Raw genomic sequence first — 16,984 nt, 5'->3', positions numbered from 1 at the left:
AAGTATACCATTATAAAACGTCACTGAAATCCATGGTCTTGGAGAAGAGAAATAGAAAGAAATTACTTATCACTTTCACAGGGTATTGTCTTAACCCTACAAACATCCAAGGAATAAACTGAAGTCCATTCTGTTCTTAGATATAACATCTTTCATTAATAATGAAGATTCTCAAATTAGGCTCTAGCTGGTAATTATGTTCCAGATGCAAATATGCAATAAAAAAGAATCCATCCTTGATTAAGTTGGGCTTAAGAGGATTGCTTGGAGCCAAAATTTGTTTTTTGCTTTGTTTGTAAATCCTCTTTGTGTTTAGTTACAAATGAGGAAATTGAGGTCTGACAAAAATTAATTTAACTTGCCCCAAAATAGAGGAAGCAGGATTTGAACCCAGGGTTGTCTGAAAGCAAAGCTCATTCTCTAGCTGCTATGTCTTCCAATTAATGCTCTAATTAATGCCTCCTAGCATCAGTTTTGATTTTAAAACATTCATGTAATCATAATAATGGTTATGTACAATAAAAGTTTAATGGAAACATCTATCAATAGCTACAACATATATTAATTAATCATCAACTATGCCCAAGCACTGTGGTTTCTTATCATCCTTTTGTAGAAATAAAATACCATTGTATATACATTTTTCAGAATTTCACTTTTCTAGCTTGCAGTTCCTTTTTAATCATATAGGTCTTTTACTGAAATTTTCTATTCTTTTCCTAATGGGGATCTGCTGTTTCACTAAATTAACATAATATTTTCTGGTTAGCTCTTCTTCCACCAGTCATGGTTTGGATTGTTTTCAGGTTTTAACTATAAAACACGTGTTCAATTATGTTATTTTCCCTTTTGAATTACTTCTTTGACACATGTTCCTTTAAGTCAAGCTGAATAATCATTTGTAGTGTGAATTGCCATCACTCTTGAGAAAGTTCCCACCATTTACAGTGACCCACTCAGTGTTACAGTTAACATCTAATTGGAAGCCAACTGGTAATTGCTTAACTTATATTTCTTTAATTATTAGTGAGATTGATTCCTTGTTAAGTGTTTGTCTTCTGGAGGAAATTTTCTACTCATAACTTTAACCCCTTTGCTAATTGGATCCTTTACAAATTCCCATCAGCTATATCTAGCTCTGGAGGTAAAACCATTATAGATCATCTAGTTACTCTTTCCTTGTTCCACTGTTATGTATTCCTTTACTTAAAATGATTTTTGGGAGATAGATGTTTATAATTGTTAGATAATCAATTGGCCTGGAACTCTGTTCCCCAAGAGCTCCACCCTTCTTTCAGACCTCTGCCCTTCCTCAGAGAAGCTGTCCAGGGACAGCTGTCCACTGAGAGATATCCTTCCTCCTCCTCCTCGAATCCCTGTTTCTAGTCTGTAACTCATTTTTGTTTTTATCACAGTACATTCCAGCTGGCATAATGTATTTTGTTTGTGTGTGATCTATATTCTCCACTAGAATGAAAGAGCCTCTGACTTGTTTTCACAGCTGTACCCCTAGTGCCTAACACATACAAAGTGCTCAGTTAATATTATTGAATGAATGGATCAAACTTTGCTATCGAAAATATCTTTTGTTATTTCAAAGGGAAAGTGATCTTTTTTCTGCTACTGAAGCAATTCAACCATTCCATTTTCTTCTAGTTTATTTTAGTTTTAAAATATCTGACTCTTTACCCATCTGAAATTATTTTTTGTAGTACAGCATAGATCTTTAACCAACATATTCTAGAGTTTTGCTTTTTCTCATGTTTCTTTCAGACCTCTATCAGTTTGAATCTATTTTACTATCATAATTTCTATATCCTAAACTTTTCACTGGTGGCCATTTAATTATAATATGGCTTAAGGTTTTATATAACCTCTAGACATTTTCCAGCCCCAGTGGTTTCCTTGAGATTCCTACCCCTATTTTTTCCACATACTTTCTATAATTGTATAATTTCTCTGAGATATGCTATTTAGATCATTGGTACTGTATTAAATTTATAAATTAATTTAGGCCTTGTCATCTCTGTTGTCTTAAATATAGCTGCCCAGATAGAGAGCTTTATTTTCGTTATTGAGGTAATCTTGTGCTTCTGCCATTAGAGTTTTATAATTCTATATATACAGGTCTCTTATCACTCTCACTAAATATCTGAATTTTATTGCTGCTTTTGAAAAATACATTCTTTTTCAGTGCATTTTTTTGTTTGTTAATAAAAATCATGAAACGAACAATATTTTGTGAGTTTATCTTATAATCTGTGACCTTCCTAAAACTGTTTACAAACCAAGATATTTGTTGATTCTCAAATTTTCTAAATACAAATTTTCATTTGCAAAGAGTGATTTTTTTTAAAAAAACCTCTTATTTATCCATCATATTTCTTTGTTCTATTGCAACTGCTAGACTCCCTTATATTATATCACATAGAAATGTTAATAAGAACATCCTTAATTTGTTCTAAGTTTTAAGTAGCACAATTCTAGAATTTCTTCTTTAAAAACAATTTTGGCTCCAGTTTGGAATAAATATTTTTCACTGTGCTGAAGGAGAACTCTTCTGCATTTTGTGGATCTTTATCAAGAATATCAAAGTCTCTCAAATGTATTTAAGTATCTATGATTTTTTTCTGCTTTTCTTTCGAATAATGACTTATACTGACAGTTTCCTTAATTTTATATTAAGGAAATTATATTTCCTTAATTTTATATTAAGCTCGCTACGTTTTGCATGCTAAGATTCTATGAATTTACCATATATTGTCTTAAGGAAGATTAATCGAGACTTTTCTTTCTTGTGTTGTCTTTCCGGCTTTATAATCCGGACAAATTATTTGCTTCAAAAAATTAGGAGAATATAACATAATTTTTCTATATTTAAAAGAAAAATTTACATTAAATAGAGGTAATTCTTAGAGTGTCTAAAACACTGTCCAGTAAAAGTCACAGCTGTGTTTTTTTTCTTTAATGGGAGCTCTTGGATAAATTTTTTCTGTTCTCAAGTGCCAGTTTTCCTCCTTGCCTTTTTGTTGAAGTCATTTATTTAACTTGGGGTTTCAAAGTTATTGAAGAAAACTTGTATATAATCTTTCTCAGTAACATTTTACTATTGTTCTCATATGATGACCTTTTAAATTTCTAATTTTATTATTCATTTATTTATTTGAGGATTCTATTTACTTATTTGGGAGAGAGAGAAACAGAGGGAGAGAAAGCATGAGCAGGGAGGAGAGGGAGCAGCAGACCCCCCGCTGAGCAGGAAGCCCGATGTGGGGCTCGATCCCAGGACCCTGGGATCATGACCTGAGCCGAAGGCAGACACCTAATGAGCCATCCAGGCGTCCCTAATTTTTAAATTTTTTTAAAAGAGTTGTCCAGTGGTTTGCCTGTTTTGTCATTCTTTTTGAAGAATCAACCAAACTCTGTAGCACTTCAAATTACTTTTAATCTTTCTCATTTCTTTCTTTAAAAAAATTTTTTTTTCTCCTGTTTGTTCTTTATACTTAAAATGATTTTAGACATAATTCATTACATTCCCTAATTCATTCTTGCTCAAGTAAACATTTAAATCTCTAGGTGTTTCTGTGGTTTCTTTTCAAGTGTTACATTGAAATGACTGGATTAACTTTTATCTTTATAATACAACAGTTCTCTCACATATTCAGCTTGCACTTGAGTATTAAAATGATGAAAACAGGGGCACCTGGGTGGCTCAGTCGGTTGGGCATCCAATGCTTGATTTCAGCTCTGGTCATGATCTCAAGGTTGTGAGACAGAGGCGTGAGTCAGGCTCTGTGCTCAGCTGGGGGTGGGGGGTTGTGGGGAGGTGGGGGGTGAGGGGGTTCTGCTCCAGGATTCTCTCTTTCTCTCTCCCTCTCCTTCCACCCCTCCCCCACCTGCACTCTCTATTTAAAATATTAAATAAGTAAATCTTTAAAAAGAATAAATAAAATTATGAAAGTATTTTTTTTTTTTTTTGATGATGAAGTTATTTGTTGGAAATGTAGAAAAACATAAGAAATATGTAGAGAACATGGAGAGAAGTATAAAGTAAAAGCAGGAGTGCCCATAGTCACTCTGGGAGAGAGTGCCTTTACTCCAAATGTGGACACTCTGCTTCTATCCTATATTCTTCAACACATGCAGTTGACACCAGAGAGCCTAGAATGTGAACTGAAGGGTGTGAGAAGTTGACAGGAGGATAAAAATTAGGCAAGGTTAAAACCAAATGTGGAGAATGAAGAGACGACTGGGTCATCATTCAATTACATCATAGCTATAGCTGAGAATCTTCAGCAACAAATGCCAGAGCAACAGAGACGTTAGCGCATACACTTACTCATGTTACCTCACGTCTTAGCACCCGGGTGTTTCCCCACCTCACATACCTGGATTCTTCAGCCTTGAGAGCTAGGTTTTTAAATTCAGTTGTCCTTATTTCAGAGGATCTGGCGCTCAGCTGGTTGGATGAACTCGTGTCACTTTCTTCTTGAGTCAAGGTAGTATGAAAACATCGTTCACCTTGGAAAGTCAGCGTTACATTTGAGATGGTGACATGTTTTGAGGGTTCTCTGAACTCGTTCTTAATTTTTGTATCTCGTAGACACCCAGGCTTCAGAGTGTTTCCCATTTTTTCCTTTGAAAATAAATAGCAGCGAATTAGGTAACAGGAGAGCATTGCACAAAAATAGATAATTTATGGAGCAAAAACACCTAATACAGCAATCATTTCATTCTGTATCTACTGGGTGCCCTCAAGTTCACAAGTGCAAGGTTGAGGGAATGAGGCTTGGTGTTGTGTGGAAGCTGATAGTCTGGGACTTGACACCGCAAATTCAGAAGCTCATGTGTTTGGGTACAACCCTGTCAGCTTACCCCAGAATATTAGTACTTAATTACAGCATTTCCTTTTTCTGAATTGTTGGGGCAAAGAAGGTTGTCTAGAAATACCTTGCCACCTACTCCCCAATCTGATGTTGCTCTTAATTTAAGAGTACCAAATAGGTGAGGGGGGCGCCTGGGTGGTTCAGTCAGTTAAGTGTCCAGCTTCTGATTTCAGCTCAGGTCAGGATCTCAGAGCCTTGGGATCAAGCCCCGTGTCAGGCTCTGCACTCGGCTAGGAGTCTGCTTCTCTCCCTCTCTCCCCCTCCCCCTGCTTATGCATGCTCTCTCTCTCTTTCAAATAAATAATAAATCTTTTTTTTTTTAAGAGTATCTAATAGGTGACATGAGTCATGTTTTTTGAGGCAAAAGAGTTCATTTTTCAAAAGAGTTAGAACCCACACCTAAAACTAAAACGGTAAAATCTCTCCTGTTCTCCTAGTTTCCTGAGTTCTATCAATGGACCACCTCTCTAGCCACTCACTGCCTTCCTCAGTATCTGTCTTAGGCCTCTGATCAATGGGTCAGCTGGTCCTAAACACTGTGTCTCTCTACTGTCCCCTCTCACCTCCTCCTTCCTCCCATGGTCACCGCCTCATTTACCACCTCTATTAACTTCCCTGGAAAATAATACAGTACTCTTCTTCCTTAAGGGAAAAACTTTTTTTCCATCAATGAAAGTAACACATATTTACACATTGATTATAGATCATTTAGAAGATCCTCTAAGATATAAAGTGGAAGGGAGAAAACTATTAATTTCTTGGGGCCACTGGCCAGAAATAACTACTCTTATGGCACACTTCATTCAGGCTTTTTGTCCTTTTATTTTGTATGTGTCTGCTTTGTGATAACATTTCAGTTCTATATCCTACATTGTTCACTTGATTTATTAAAAGCATTTTCCTCATGTCATTACAAATTGTGTGAAAAACTGCTTGAATTTTTTTGGATTTAAAGTTATTTTATTGTAGGAAACAGAAAAACATAAAAAGGAAAAACATTAATTGCCTATAATTCCACGATCTGGAAATAAGCTGCTGTTAATAATATGACTTCTCCCCCCCACATTGCTTATGAGCTTATACATGTATTTTTATGTAATAGGGATCATATTTAATTTTTCACTCAACTTTTTTCAATCATGAAAATTTCTCCAGGTTAAGAAAAATTTTCCCAACAATTTTAATAACTACAGAGTAGTCTTTCACTTAACAAATATGTTGACTGTCTATGATCTTGCCAGATACTATGATCGCTCCTAAAAAAGATTAATACAGCACCTGCCCTTCATGGATTTATATCAATTTATTGACTCCGTTGTGGTGGGTGTTTAGGTTCCTTTTAAATTTTCATTATTTCATTTTGACAAACGTGATATAACATCTTTATAGCTAAATCCTCACTCTTCATTCTGATTAATTCCTTAAGGAAGATTCCTAGAAATGGAATCACTGGGGCAAAGGGAATAAACTTTTTTAGGCTATTTTTTTTAAAAGATTTTATTTATTTAGTTGCAGACAGAGATCACAAGTAGGTAGAGAGGCAGTCAGAGAGAGAGGATGAAGCAGACCCCCCACCAAGCAGAGAGCCCAATGCGGGCCTCGATCCCACGACCCTGGGATCATGACGTGACCTGAAAGCAGAGGCTTCAACCTATTGAGCCACCCAGGTGCCCTTAGGCTCTTGATTATAATGATTTCAAAAAAGTTTGGGCCAATTCTTATCTCTACCATGAATCTATGTGACTTCCAAGTTGACCACACCTTTACTAATGCTGACTATCTTTATTCATTCAATTAACAGTTTTATAGGCTTTTTTTCTAAGTTTGCATTCCTTTGGTTGCTGGTGAGGTTAAACTTTCTCCAGTGTATTTATTGGCAGTCTTCTTCTTCTGTAAACTGTCTATCCTTGCCCTTTGTGATTTTTCTATGATGGGCCCCATGGAGGATTTCCAGCAGTAGGTCCTCAAACTTAAGCCTTTATCTACAATCCATGCTATCATCAGAGTAATCTTTCTAAAAGCACAGTTCCTTCGCTCCCTCACACAGAGGGTTTTTTGTGGTTAAAGTTTTCCCAGAGAGCAATGTCCATACTTCTTTTTTATTTTATTTAATTAAAAAAATTTTTTTTAAATGTCTATACTTCTTGATTTGGCATTCAAGGTTTGCAAACAACTTTCCAATCCTATAACCTAATATTTTCCACATATATTATGCTCCAGCCGAACTGAACTACCATTCTTAGATACCGCTGTGTTTTTCCGCTTTCTAGCCTTTTCTAAACCCACTCACTTCTTTTGGCACTTTATTTTTCTATTTCCATCCTCACTTTTACCGATTGAAATTTCACCCCATCCTTCAATGTAGTGCATTTATACACATTTGAACCTTAAAATAGCCCTTATGTGACATTAATATCCTTGTTTTGGAGACGAGGAAACTCATGCAGCTCAAACAGCTCCAGTGGTTTGGCCAAACAGTTATGCAGCAGGGCAAGAGTCCAGCCCGGGTCTTCTGACCCTGGTCCCGAAGCTCCCTCCATCTCACCACAGCTTTCTTTCCTTTTTTTAAAGATTTTATTTATTTATTTGACAGACAGAGATCACAAGTAGGCGGAGAGGCAGGCAGAGGGAGAGGGGGAAACAGGCTTCCTGCCAAGCAGAGAACCCAATGCGGGTCTCGATCCTGGGACCCCGAGATCATGACCAGAGCCGAAGGCAGAGGCTTAACCCACTGAGCCACCCAGGTGCCCCTCACCATAGCTTTATGATACTGGGTTAATTGTGATGGTAAGGATGGTCCTTGCCTCTTTCAGGATACCCCCTGTAACTCCTTTATACCAGTGCTTAAGGCTAATATCCCATTATTTAAAATTAGGTTACTCAGAGCACATTCCACAGTATTTTGATAAGCAGTATTCAGGAGTTAACCAAGAAGAGTGATGTTGGTTATCACTCTTATTCTTAATTATTAAGGAATGAATGTCTGCTATGTCCCTTACCTTTTCCTCTTGCTTGGCCCTTAGTATGTCATCATTTTCAAACACCACTGTGACCTCCGAGCAGTTTGGGTCGTCACAGAGGTCTGTGACTTCTGTGACTTCTGTGACAATATTTATATCTGGGGCCTCTGTGTCCTCATTTTCTGGAACATCTGTGACGTCGGTGACATCAGTGACGTCGGTGACATCGGTGAAATCTGAGAAATCAGTGCTTTCTACAGCATGTACAGGTTCTGAACACAAGCACAAGGGTGGGCTCTGTAGGGTTGTGCAGGCTGCAATATCCATGATGTCCCCCGAGCCCGTGATGTCGGTGCTATTCGTGATTTCTGAGAGGCTTGAGACTTCTGACAATTTGGAAACTTTGGCTTTTTCCTCATTCAAGAGGGAAATGAGTTCTACCCACTGACAAAAGAGGGTGTCTTGTTTACACGCAGGGGCGCAGAGCTGTAGGTAGTAGGCTCGACCACTCACCAGCTTTACTTTGAGGCGCATGTTCTCAGCATCGTGCACAGAAAGGGTCACAAACTGCAGAGGGAGGAACCTGAAAAGAATCACAAAGGTCATCTGGGAGCCTGACTGGAGACCTACTGAAAGGCCTTTCCTTTTGTGTTGTGTAGCAGTTTGCAGAGTGAGATGAAGGACAGCAGGCTCTTCTCCTAGACAGGCCTGGGCTGGGGCAGGCATAGGGTTGGGCAGAACCTTCTTGTGGCCACCATGTTCCTGCATCTGGCTTTTAGTTTTGAGCCTCAAAACTTTGATTTTTTAGTACATGGAGCCAGGCTGCTGAGGGCTATCTCACTCAAATTATACTCCTAAGACTCTGACGAACTGGAAAAAAAAAATCAGAGTATCAACTGTTTATTGTGAGGGGTTTTCCCACTTTGTTAATCCTGCAAAACTGAGAGTATTTGAGTGACTTCTCTAGGTCATATGGCAAGTTAGTGGCTTGAGACAAGACCAGAGTGAATTCTGATGGAAACTGGGATGCTGGGGAAGGAAGAGCATGTTCTAGACAGCCAGTTTCTAATGACTCTTCAGTTACTGTTACTTGGGTCTGATTTTAAAAAATTAACTACCTGTTTGACTGCCAGCTTGTCTGTCCTTCCCAGACTTTAAGGACATGATTCTTTGCCATTTGTAGCAGGATGCAAATGAGATGCTCCTTTGGAGCAAATGTCATTGGTGTTTTTATTTTCAGCTTCTCAGGGGTAAAGCATCTTTTCGGAGATATCCTTAACCTCTTCCCTTTGTAACTCACCTGGTGAGCACCAGGTTCTGCGGTGAAGGAGATGTCAGGAGACTCTGAAACAGGGATTTTGTATTTTTCTGAGCTTCAGGTGTCAGATGTGCCAGAAGCATCACGTTGGGGGTCTTGCGGGTTTCACTGGAAGAGCAGATGCCTATAGTCACCCAGTTGGCTCGGTTATGAAGGTAAATGGATTCACCTCTCCTGTTAACCTAGGGTAGAGAACAGGAAGAGGAGTTTTCTGCTAAAGTGCATGGCCCTGACAACTGTGCTTACCTGAGCAGTGCAGGAAATAAAGGAGAAATGAACCGTGATGATGCATTTGTTCCATTACTCACTGATGCGAATTCCTGGAGATTATCACAGTGAATGGACAGACACAGACCCTGGACCATGGGGATTCTATCAGGGAAGGTGAACATTAAACAAGTATGTCACTAATTATTATTGCAGGAAATATTACCAAGTACAAGTTCAGCGTGCTGTGCTGTGAGGCATATAACAAGAGACTTGATTTAAGAGGGGATACAAATAGTGATGTGCTGGTAAATGTGTAACAAATATCTGTTGGAAGATATACACGTTTATTATATATTTTAATGATAAAAAAGATGAGTAACACACAATTTATAAATAATAATATACACAAAACTTTATTTTAAATTCAGTGTAGTCAATTGATTCTTACAGCAGTCTTCAATGACATTTGTCTGTAACCCAAAGAGCATAAAAACAGTAAAAGGTAGTAATATAATAGGAAAAATAAGTTTTGAGTATATGAGCTTATGTGATTTAATTTTTTTTTAAAGATTTTTATTTATTTATTTGACAGACAGAGATCACAAGTAGGCAGAGAGGCAGAGAGAAAGGAGGAAGCAGGCTCCCTGCTGAGCAGAGAGCCTGATGCGGGGCTCAATCCCAGGACCCTGGGATCATGACCCAAGCTGAAGGCAGCAGCTTAACCCACTGAGCCACCCAGGCGCCCCATGGGATTGGATCATCTTGATCAAACACATATCAAATCTGACCTCACAGACATTCTGGTTCACAATGGGTTTTGACCCACTGAGCCACCCAGGTGCCCCAATGTGATTTAATTTTTAATAATATGTGGGGTGTCTGGTTGGCTCAGTTGTTAAGCGTCTGCCTTTGGCCCAGGTCATGATTCCAGAGTCCTGGATCGAGCCCCACATTGGGCTTCCTGCTTAGTAGGGAGCCTGCTTCTCCCTCTCCCACTCCTCCTGCTTGTGTTCCCTTTCTCACTGTGTCTCTCTCTGTCAAATAAATAAATAAAATCTTTAAAAGTCCAAGAATCTTGGCCAGTAAAGTCTATGATAGTTGGAAGAAAAGAAGGCTGGAAAGTGCCAGACAGGGATGTGAAGGAAGCCAGAGAGGGGCAAAACTTGGTGGTTTTCTCAGTTGTATGTTAACTCAAAAACACAAAAAAATCACTTAAAAAACAAACAAATATATATATATATAGATAGATAGATATCTATATATATATCTCCTCTGAAAGAGATTGTAGCCCACACTAAAGACCCGCTCAGAACCATGCCTGATTAACAGAATCCAGAATCCATCCAGTACTGCCCCTGAGGGATGGTGCTCTGGCCCAAGGGTTAAATACTGATGAACCTTGGTCATTGTGGTTTCATCCTCTTGCCAGTGCTTGCTTTCAACAGGGCCATGTGACCTAGGCCCAGCCAATCAGACACAGTGGGGGGCCTCCTGGTGGCTCCAGGAAAGGTTTCTCAGTCCTCACAAAAAGTTGCTATGAGGAAAGCACCTCTTCTCTTTCTGGCAGCTGTTTGCATGTAATGTCCTGAGGGGAGCTAACTTGTGGGGGGCTAGAGCACAAGAGAGGACCTGGGTCCTCCAGGACTCCCTGCAAGGGAGCCGATGCCCTGTGGCTCTTTTACTTTGAGATAACTGTTGTTCTTTTTTGTTTAAAGTTGGGTCAGGGGCAACTGTTGCAACTTGCTTCCAAAGACATACTAACCATAAAAGGTTGTGTATGTTGAAGGAAATAACTCACCCAATTATGATAAGGGGCATGTCTACCTCCCTCCCTCAGGGTTCGTTAGGACATGCAAAATGTTTGAAAAGCGGGTAGGAAAGAAGTGTGAAAAATTAAGAAGATTATTAGTAGGAAAGAAACATAGAGAAGGTAAAATCATCAAAACATTACTTATCACATCTATTCTGGGCATTACTTAAACATTAGTGTTCTTTAAACACCTGCCTCTGGTGTTCTGGAGGGTGAAGAGGTCTCCCTAGAACCCAGGCATCAGGGCAAAGAACACGTTTATGGAAGTGTCTGTTGTCTTCCCTGTCTCCCCTCTGTAGATCAGCTGAGGGACTGCTTGAATGGGTGTTTTGTATTAGTCTCGGTCATGGCCTTACTATGGAGTTTAAGGGTACAGCCTACAACAGTGAACTCATTTCCCCATTTCTTTGTCTGGAGATTTTAATGTTGAATGTCTAGGGAAAGCAAAACTGCTCTCAACTGTGTTGAAATGCAGTTTCATTCATGATGTTGGTACATTTCTATGAGAAGAAATCTCTTCTTCCTGACAATTTGACAATTTTAACTTTCAGAGCTAGAGCCAAAATTCATTATAATACTCAGTTGTGTCATAGATGTTATTCTTTAAAATGTCTACTAGATCTAAGAAAGGAGCTATCTGAATGCTTTCCTGTCAGGATGTTCTGAATTCACTGTAATCTCTTCATGACATCTTGGGAAGATTATGATAGAATGACAATTATGGTGGCATTAGAACAGAATTCCTTGGTGAGAGTTTGCTGGGAAAATTTGAAATGAATTTTCCTTTAACATTATAATTATTTTAGGTTGGTTAAAGTCCCCAAATTGTTCCCTTTAATTGTCTCATGCATTCCTTTATCACATTTAGAATAATTCTCCTCTTAATCTTCTCAATTTCTTTGAGAAAATTAATCACTGAAGTTATTGGAACTTAATTCAGGGCTCAAATATTATTTACCTGGATAAAATTGCTCTCTAATATGGGAGGAGATACAAAAGGGGCATACTCTCCTCCATCCAACATATTTTGAAGATTTCTTGGATCCTGGGAGGTTGGGATAGAGATGGCGTCTCGCTCATTGATCCTTGTGGTGGGGTTCCTCTTGTTCTTCTTCATGGTGCTTACATACAAACGTCAGAGAGTCGAGGGAATGGGAACACAATGAACAGATACAGAGAAAATTTAATATAATAAATTTGCCTTCCTTACTCCTTGAGTCAACAAATTTTATCAACATCTATGATATGCCAGACACTGCATTGGGCACTGGGGATATATCTGAACATGATTGGTAAGATCTTTGTCCCTACACAGTCTGGGGTGTGGGGCTGGTAACCCTAATTAATGAAGGCAATTAGGAAAGGCCTCTTTAGAAGGTCATGAAACATGTGTGCCACATTCCGCAAACCATCATTTTCTGTCTTCATAATTAATGGTACTACCACCCTTCCCTTATTATTATTATTATTATTATTATTATTTTTTTTTTGGTAAATAGGGTATCAAACCATACTAAACTGAGAACATGTTTTCCTGACCATTCACCCCTGACTGATGCTTAGCTCTTGGTTGAGAGGTAAATAGTGGCCAGTTTCTCTGACTCTCTCCAGAAATTGCTTCAACAAAAAAATAGTGGCGCTGGCATCACTGGATTTTACCTTTTATTGACCAGAAATGACAGAATTCCAAGAAGGGAACAAGGCCTCAGAATGTAATTCTGTTCATATTTTCAAAAGATCTCCTCCTTCCCTCTTCACAAATCCCATGCCAGTTAGAGGAGGGGTCCTTAACTGGCAAGCAGCTGCTCCTGTATTAACTGCGAATACATAGTTCCACCTCCGTCCTTTCTCAGAGGTTTTTTTTTCCCTTTTGTTCAAGCTACGGGGTAAGTAGTGGACACGTCTTGTTGCTGTCCCAGCCTGGGCCATAGAAAGCAGAGACCACAGCTACCTGACATCCTATGAGCAATGACTCTTGGCATGGGAATTCCCCATCAGACCTTCTGCTAGCGGCAACTCAATGCCTCCCTTCAGCACAGCTATACATGAACATAGGGAAAGTAAGAAAAATCGGGAAAAGAAAGTAAAATAGTTCAGTAAAGCTAATTATAAAAAGAATGAGACAAAAAGAAAAAGCATTCAGGAAAAGAGAGAGGGGGAGATAAAAGCACCACCACCACCACCACCTCACACATAGGGGATGGGAAATAAGAATGAAATTTATTTAGGGGCTCCTGGGTGGCTCAGTGGGTTAAAGCCTCTGCCTTCCGCTCAGGTCATGATCCCAGGGTCCTGGGATCGAGCCCCATATCAGGCTCTCTGCTCTGTAGGGAGTCTGCTTCCTCCTCTCTCTCTGCCTGCCTCTCTGCCCACTTGTGATCTCTGTCAAATAAATAAATAAAATATTTTTTAAAAAAGAATGAAATTTATTTAGTGTTTGATATGTGGCAGGCACCAGACCTTACATGCACTATCTTGTTTAATTCTGAAAATACTATGAAGTAGCACTCTTAAGATGCTCATTTTATGGGACTCCTGGGTGGCTCATTTGGTTCGACAACTGCCTTCGGCTCAGATCATGATCCTGGAGTCCTGGGATCGAGTCCCACATCGGGATCCCAGCTCTGTGGGGAGTCTGCTTCTCTCTCTCACTGTCTCTCTCTCAAATAAATAAATAAAAATCTTTTTAAAATAATGCTCATTTTATACACCACACAGCTGAAGCTTATACAGGGGAAGTAACTTACCCAAGTCCCCAAGCCAGGATTCAAACCTTCACAGTCTGATTAGTCTGACTGATTATGCCTTTGCCCATGGTTCAATATTGTCTTGTGTGCTTAGAAAGATGGACGTGAGAAGTGGCAAGAGTGAGAGGTGCCAGAACAGGTCAGGACAGATGGAAAGGAGGAAAGGGAGGGAGCACCAGAGAAGCCAAAAGGTGTCCTTTTTCTTCCTACTCTTTTATTCCTGAACAGTTTTGTCCTAGATCGATTCGCTGGGACAAAGAGAGTCAGGAATCTGTACTGGGGAGGGTGGGGAGCCTTAGCTCAGACCCCAAAGGAGGCAAGGAGGCCTCTGTTGTCGGGCAGACGGGAGGTGCAGTATAAGAAATCAGAGCCTAGCAGGGTGGGGAGAGTGTCTGACAGGAGAGAGGATGGTAGAAGAGGAGGGTAATTAGTTCCATACAGGGGAATTGATCACGTAAAATAGGAAACCATGAGAATCTATACTGATATAAATAAAGGAATAAATTAAAAGCTTGGTGAAGAACAGAGAATTTACATAATTCAAAGCACCTTCCACCAGCATACTTACTAATTTCAAAGCAGGAAAAAGTATAGTGAAGAAGTCACACAGACACCCTCCTTGTGGACCGATGAGTGAACACTATTAATAATGGGACAAATCAAAATGGTGCATCACCTTGTAAGACGCAATGACAAGCACAGAGCATTCTCCTGTGATATCGCTCCCAAAGATGCATGACCCGAATCCAACCATTAGGAAATATCAGGCAGATCCAATTTGAGGGATATTTGACAAAATAACTGGCCTGTGATCTTAAAAAATGTCAACATAGGGGCGCCTGGGTGGCTCAGTGGGTAAAGCTGCTGCCTTCGGCTCGGGTCATGATCTCGGGGTCCTGGGATCGAGTCCCACATCGGGCTCTCTGCTTGGCAGGGAGCCTGCTTCCTCCTCTCTCTCTCTCTCTGCCTGCCTCTCTGCCTACTTGTGATCTCTCTCTCTGTCAAATAAATGAATGAATAAATCTTAAAAAAAAAATGTCAACATAATGAAAGTCAAAGAAAGACTAAAAAACCGTTCTAGACTGAAGGAGACTAAAGAGAGGTAGTTGTTCACTGCAACTGTGCTTCTGAACTGGATCTGTTAGCTATGCAAGTCTATTATGGGGACAAATATTAAAAATCGAATGGGGTTTTCAGGGTTAAATGATGATATTATGCAATGTACATGTTCTCATGTTGATGATTAAATTTTGGCTACGTAGGAGAATGTCCTTGATTGTAGGAAACAGAAACTCAAGTATTTGGGTGTCATAGGGCATCAAATTGGCAAATTACTCTTAAAAGATTTTGGGGGAAAGTTTTTTGTACTGTACTTGCCATATTTCTATTGTTTGTGATTATTTTAAAGAAATTAATGGAAGTAATAATATAAAGAAAGAGGAAGTAAAAGATACGGAGGAGAGGATGGGGGATGTAAAAGGGGGTATGGAAGAAAGAGATAAACAAGGTCTGAGGGTAACATGTGAAAAGGCCTTTAGTCACCTCAGGTTTCCAAGAAAAGAGCTTTGCAACAGCAATGGAAGAGTCCTCATAGGGATTGCATGATAGGAAAAAAAGACAGAAAGCCTTGTTGTCATCTATGTTTTCTCTCCTTCACGACTTACCCAATAGCACAAGGCATCTATTCTATCATCATTTTGTAGACAGACAGTGAAGGTGCCTTAGAGAACCAGAGGACATAGCAAGTGATCAAAGCATCAGATGGACCTTTGGGGCCTAAATATATAGGGAATCTCCTGGAGCATAACAAGAGAAATCATTAGAAAAGAACATTTTTTGATGAGAGCAAGGTATGCTGGCAGAAGGAGAACAAAGGTCAGCAGCCTTTTGGGTCAGGGTGACAAGCAAAGTCACAGCAATTGTCCGCCCTTCATTTTCCAGGACAGCTGTGATTTCTTACACTTTTGTCCTTCGAAGCTCAGACTCTCTCGTATCAGTTCAAGAGCCTCCTCTGGAGATCTAGAAAACTTGATCACTATAAGCAGCATCCTTGGTACACTGAGTTCCCAGAAGAAGGAAAGAGGCAAACAAAGCTTGAAAAGTAAGTCAAGATGGAATGGAGAGAGAATGGAGAAAGGGAAGGAGAAGGTGTGACAAGGTAGAGCTTAATCTGGTCTTATCAGTACACACCAACATATCTCACCTCAATGCAGGGCCAAGCCACAGTCTTCTCTTGGAGACAAAGTTCTTAACTCATTTCAGTTTGGGCTTCCTCCTTTTCATGATGAAGTCTTTTGTGAAGGGAACAAAAATAGAAAATAAAGTGCATACAAAGGAAAAACAGTACAAATCCTTAATTTTATTTCATATCCGAGAGGTCCGTGCCTTAGAAAGAATTTTCCTACCTAAGCAGTGTGGGTGAAATGCTCAGAGGGCTGCTGTCCATATTTGAGCTAAGCTGTTGTCAATGATTCTAATCATAGTATTTTGATGAGTGGAGCCAGACAATCATGAGTTCATAGCTTAGGGTCGGCCTGAAACTGTCAAACAGTGAAATCCTGGGCCCTTATGGCCAAGGAAGACATTTGATAACATGACAAAGAAAGAAATACAGACTCAAATAACTATTGTAAAATGGAGGGTCATAAGAAGCCCAAGTTATCTTCTTCCTGTAAAAAGCCAGTGTAGCCTCTATTACTAACTTTTCAGCTGGTGTTCATAGTTTTATGAATGAATATACTTACATATGCTTATACTCACTATGTTATCCCTTGTGTAGAGTCCTCCATATTGTGCTTGCTGTCACTATAGACAATACTTTTTCCTCTTCATAAAATTCTGGCTTAAATAATCCCTTCAGGATTACCTGGGCCAGGTGAACTGCAACCAAATCATGATCAGGACTAAAGTGCCATAAGTCCAGTATGGAAACTGGTATAGTGGGAATATAAAGGACTCTGGGGTCAGACACATCTAGGTTCATATTTGGGCTCTGTCACCTACTTTTGAGACCTTGGGCACGTTACTTAACATCTCTGAGCTCCATCTCCTCA

At 39.5% G+C, this 16,984-nt stretch overlaps 1 protein-coding gene across 6 annotated transcripts in view; it reads right to left on the bottom strand.

Moving 5' to 3' along the window:
- Positions 1 to 16,984, bottom strand: part of GARIN2 (golgi associated RAB2 interactor family member 2) — a 37,173-nt gene that overhangs the window by 5,892 nt on the left and 14,297 nt on the right. For 4 of the 6 annotated variants that reach the window (XR_009355724.1, XR_009355723.1, XR_009355725.1 and 1 more), the window contains 5 exons: positions 16,135 to 16,222; positions 12,143 to 12,305; positions 9,147 to 9,346; positions 7,886 to 8,429; positions 4,389 to 4,636 (listed from right to left, as the gene is read on the bottom strand). Coding sequence is in view for 1 of the 6 variants with exons in the window: in XM_059182375.1 (XP_059038358.1) it covers positions 4,389 to 4,636; positions 7,886 to 8,429; positions 9,147 to 9,346; positions 12,143 to 12,301 (1,151 nt within the window). In the remaining 5 variants the exon portion in view is untranslated. Of the gene's footprint in view, positions 1 to 4,388; positions 4,637 to 7,885; positions 8,430 to 9,146; positions 9,347 to 9,410; positions 9,537 to 12,142; positions 12,306 to 16,134; positions 16,223 to 16,984 lie in introns of those variants that run through there. The other 2 variants (XR_009355726.1, XR_009355727.1) reach the window with 2 other exon arrangements.

This window comes from Mustela lutreola, chromosome 7 (assembly GCF_030435805.1).
Source record: "Mustela lutreola isolate mMusLut2 chromosome 7, mMusLut2.pri, whole genome shotgun sequence".
NCBI classification, from domain to species: Eukaryota; Metazoa; Chordata; class Mammalia; order Carnivora; family Mustelidae; genus Mustela; species Mustela lutreola.
This window is presented reverse-complemented; position numbering and strand designations above follow the sequence as displayed.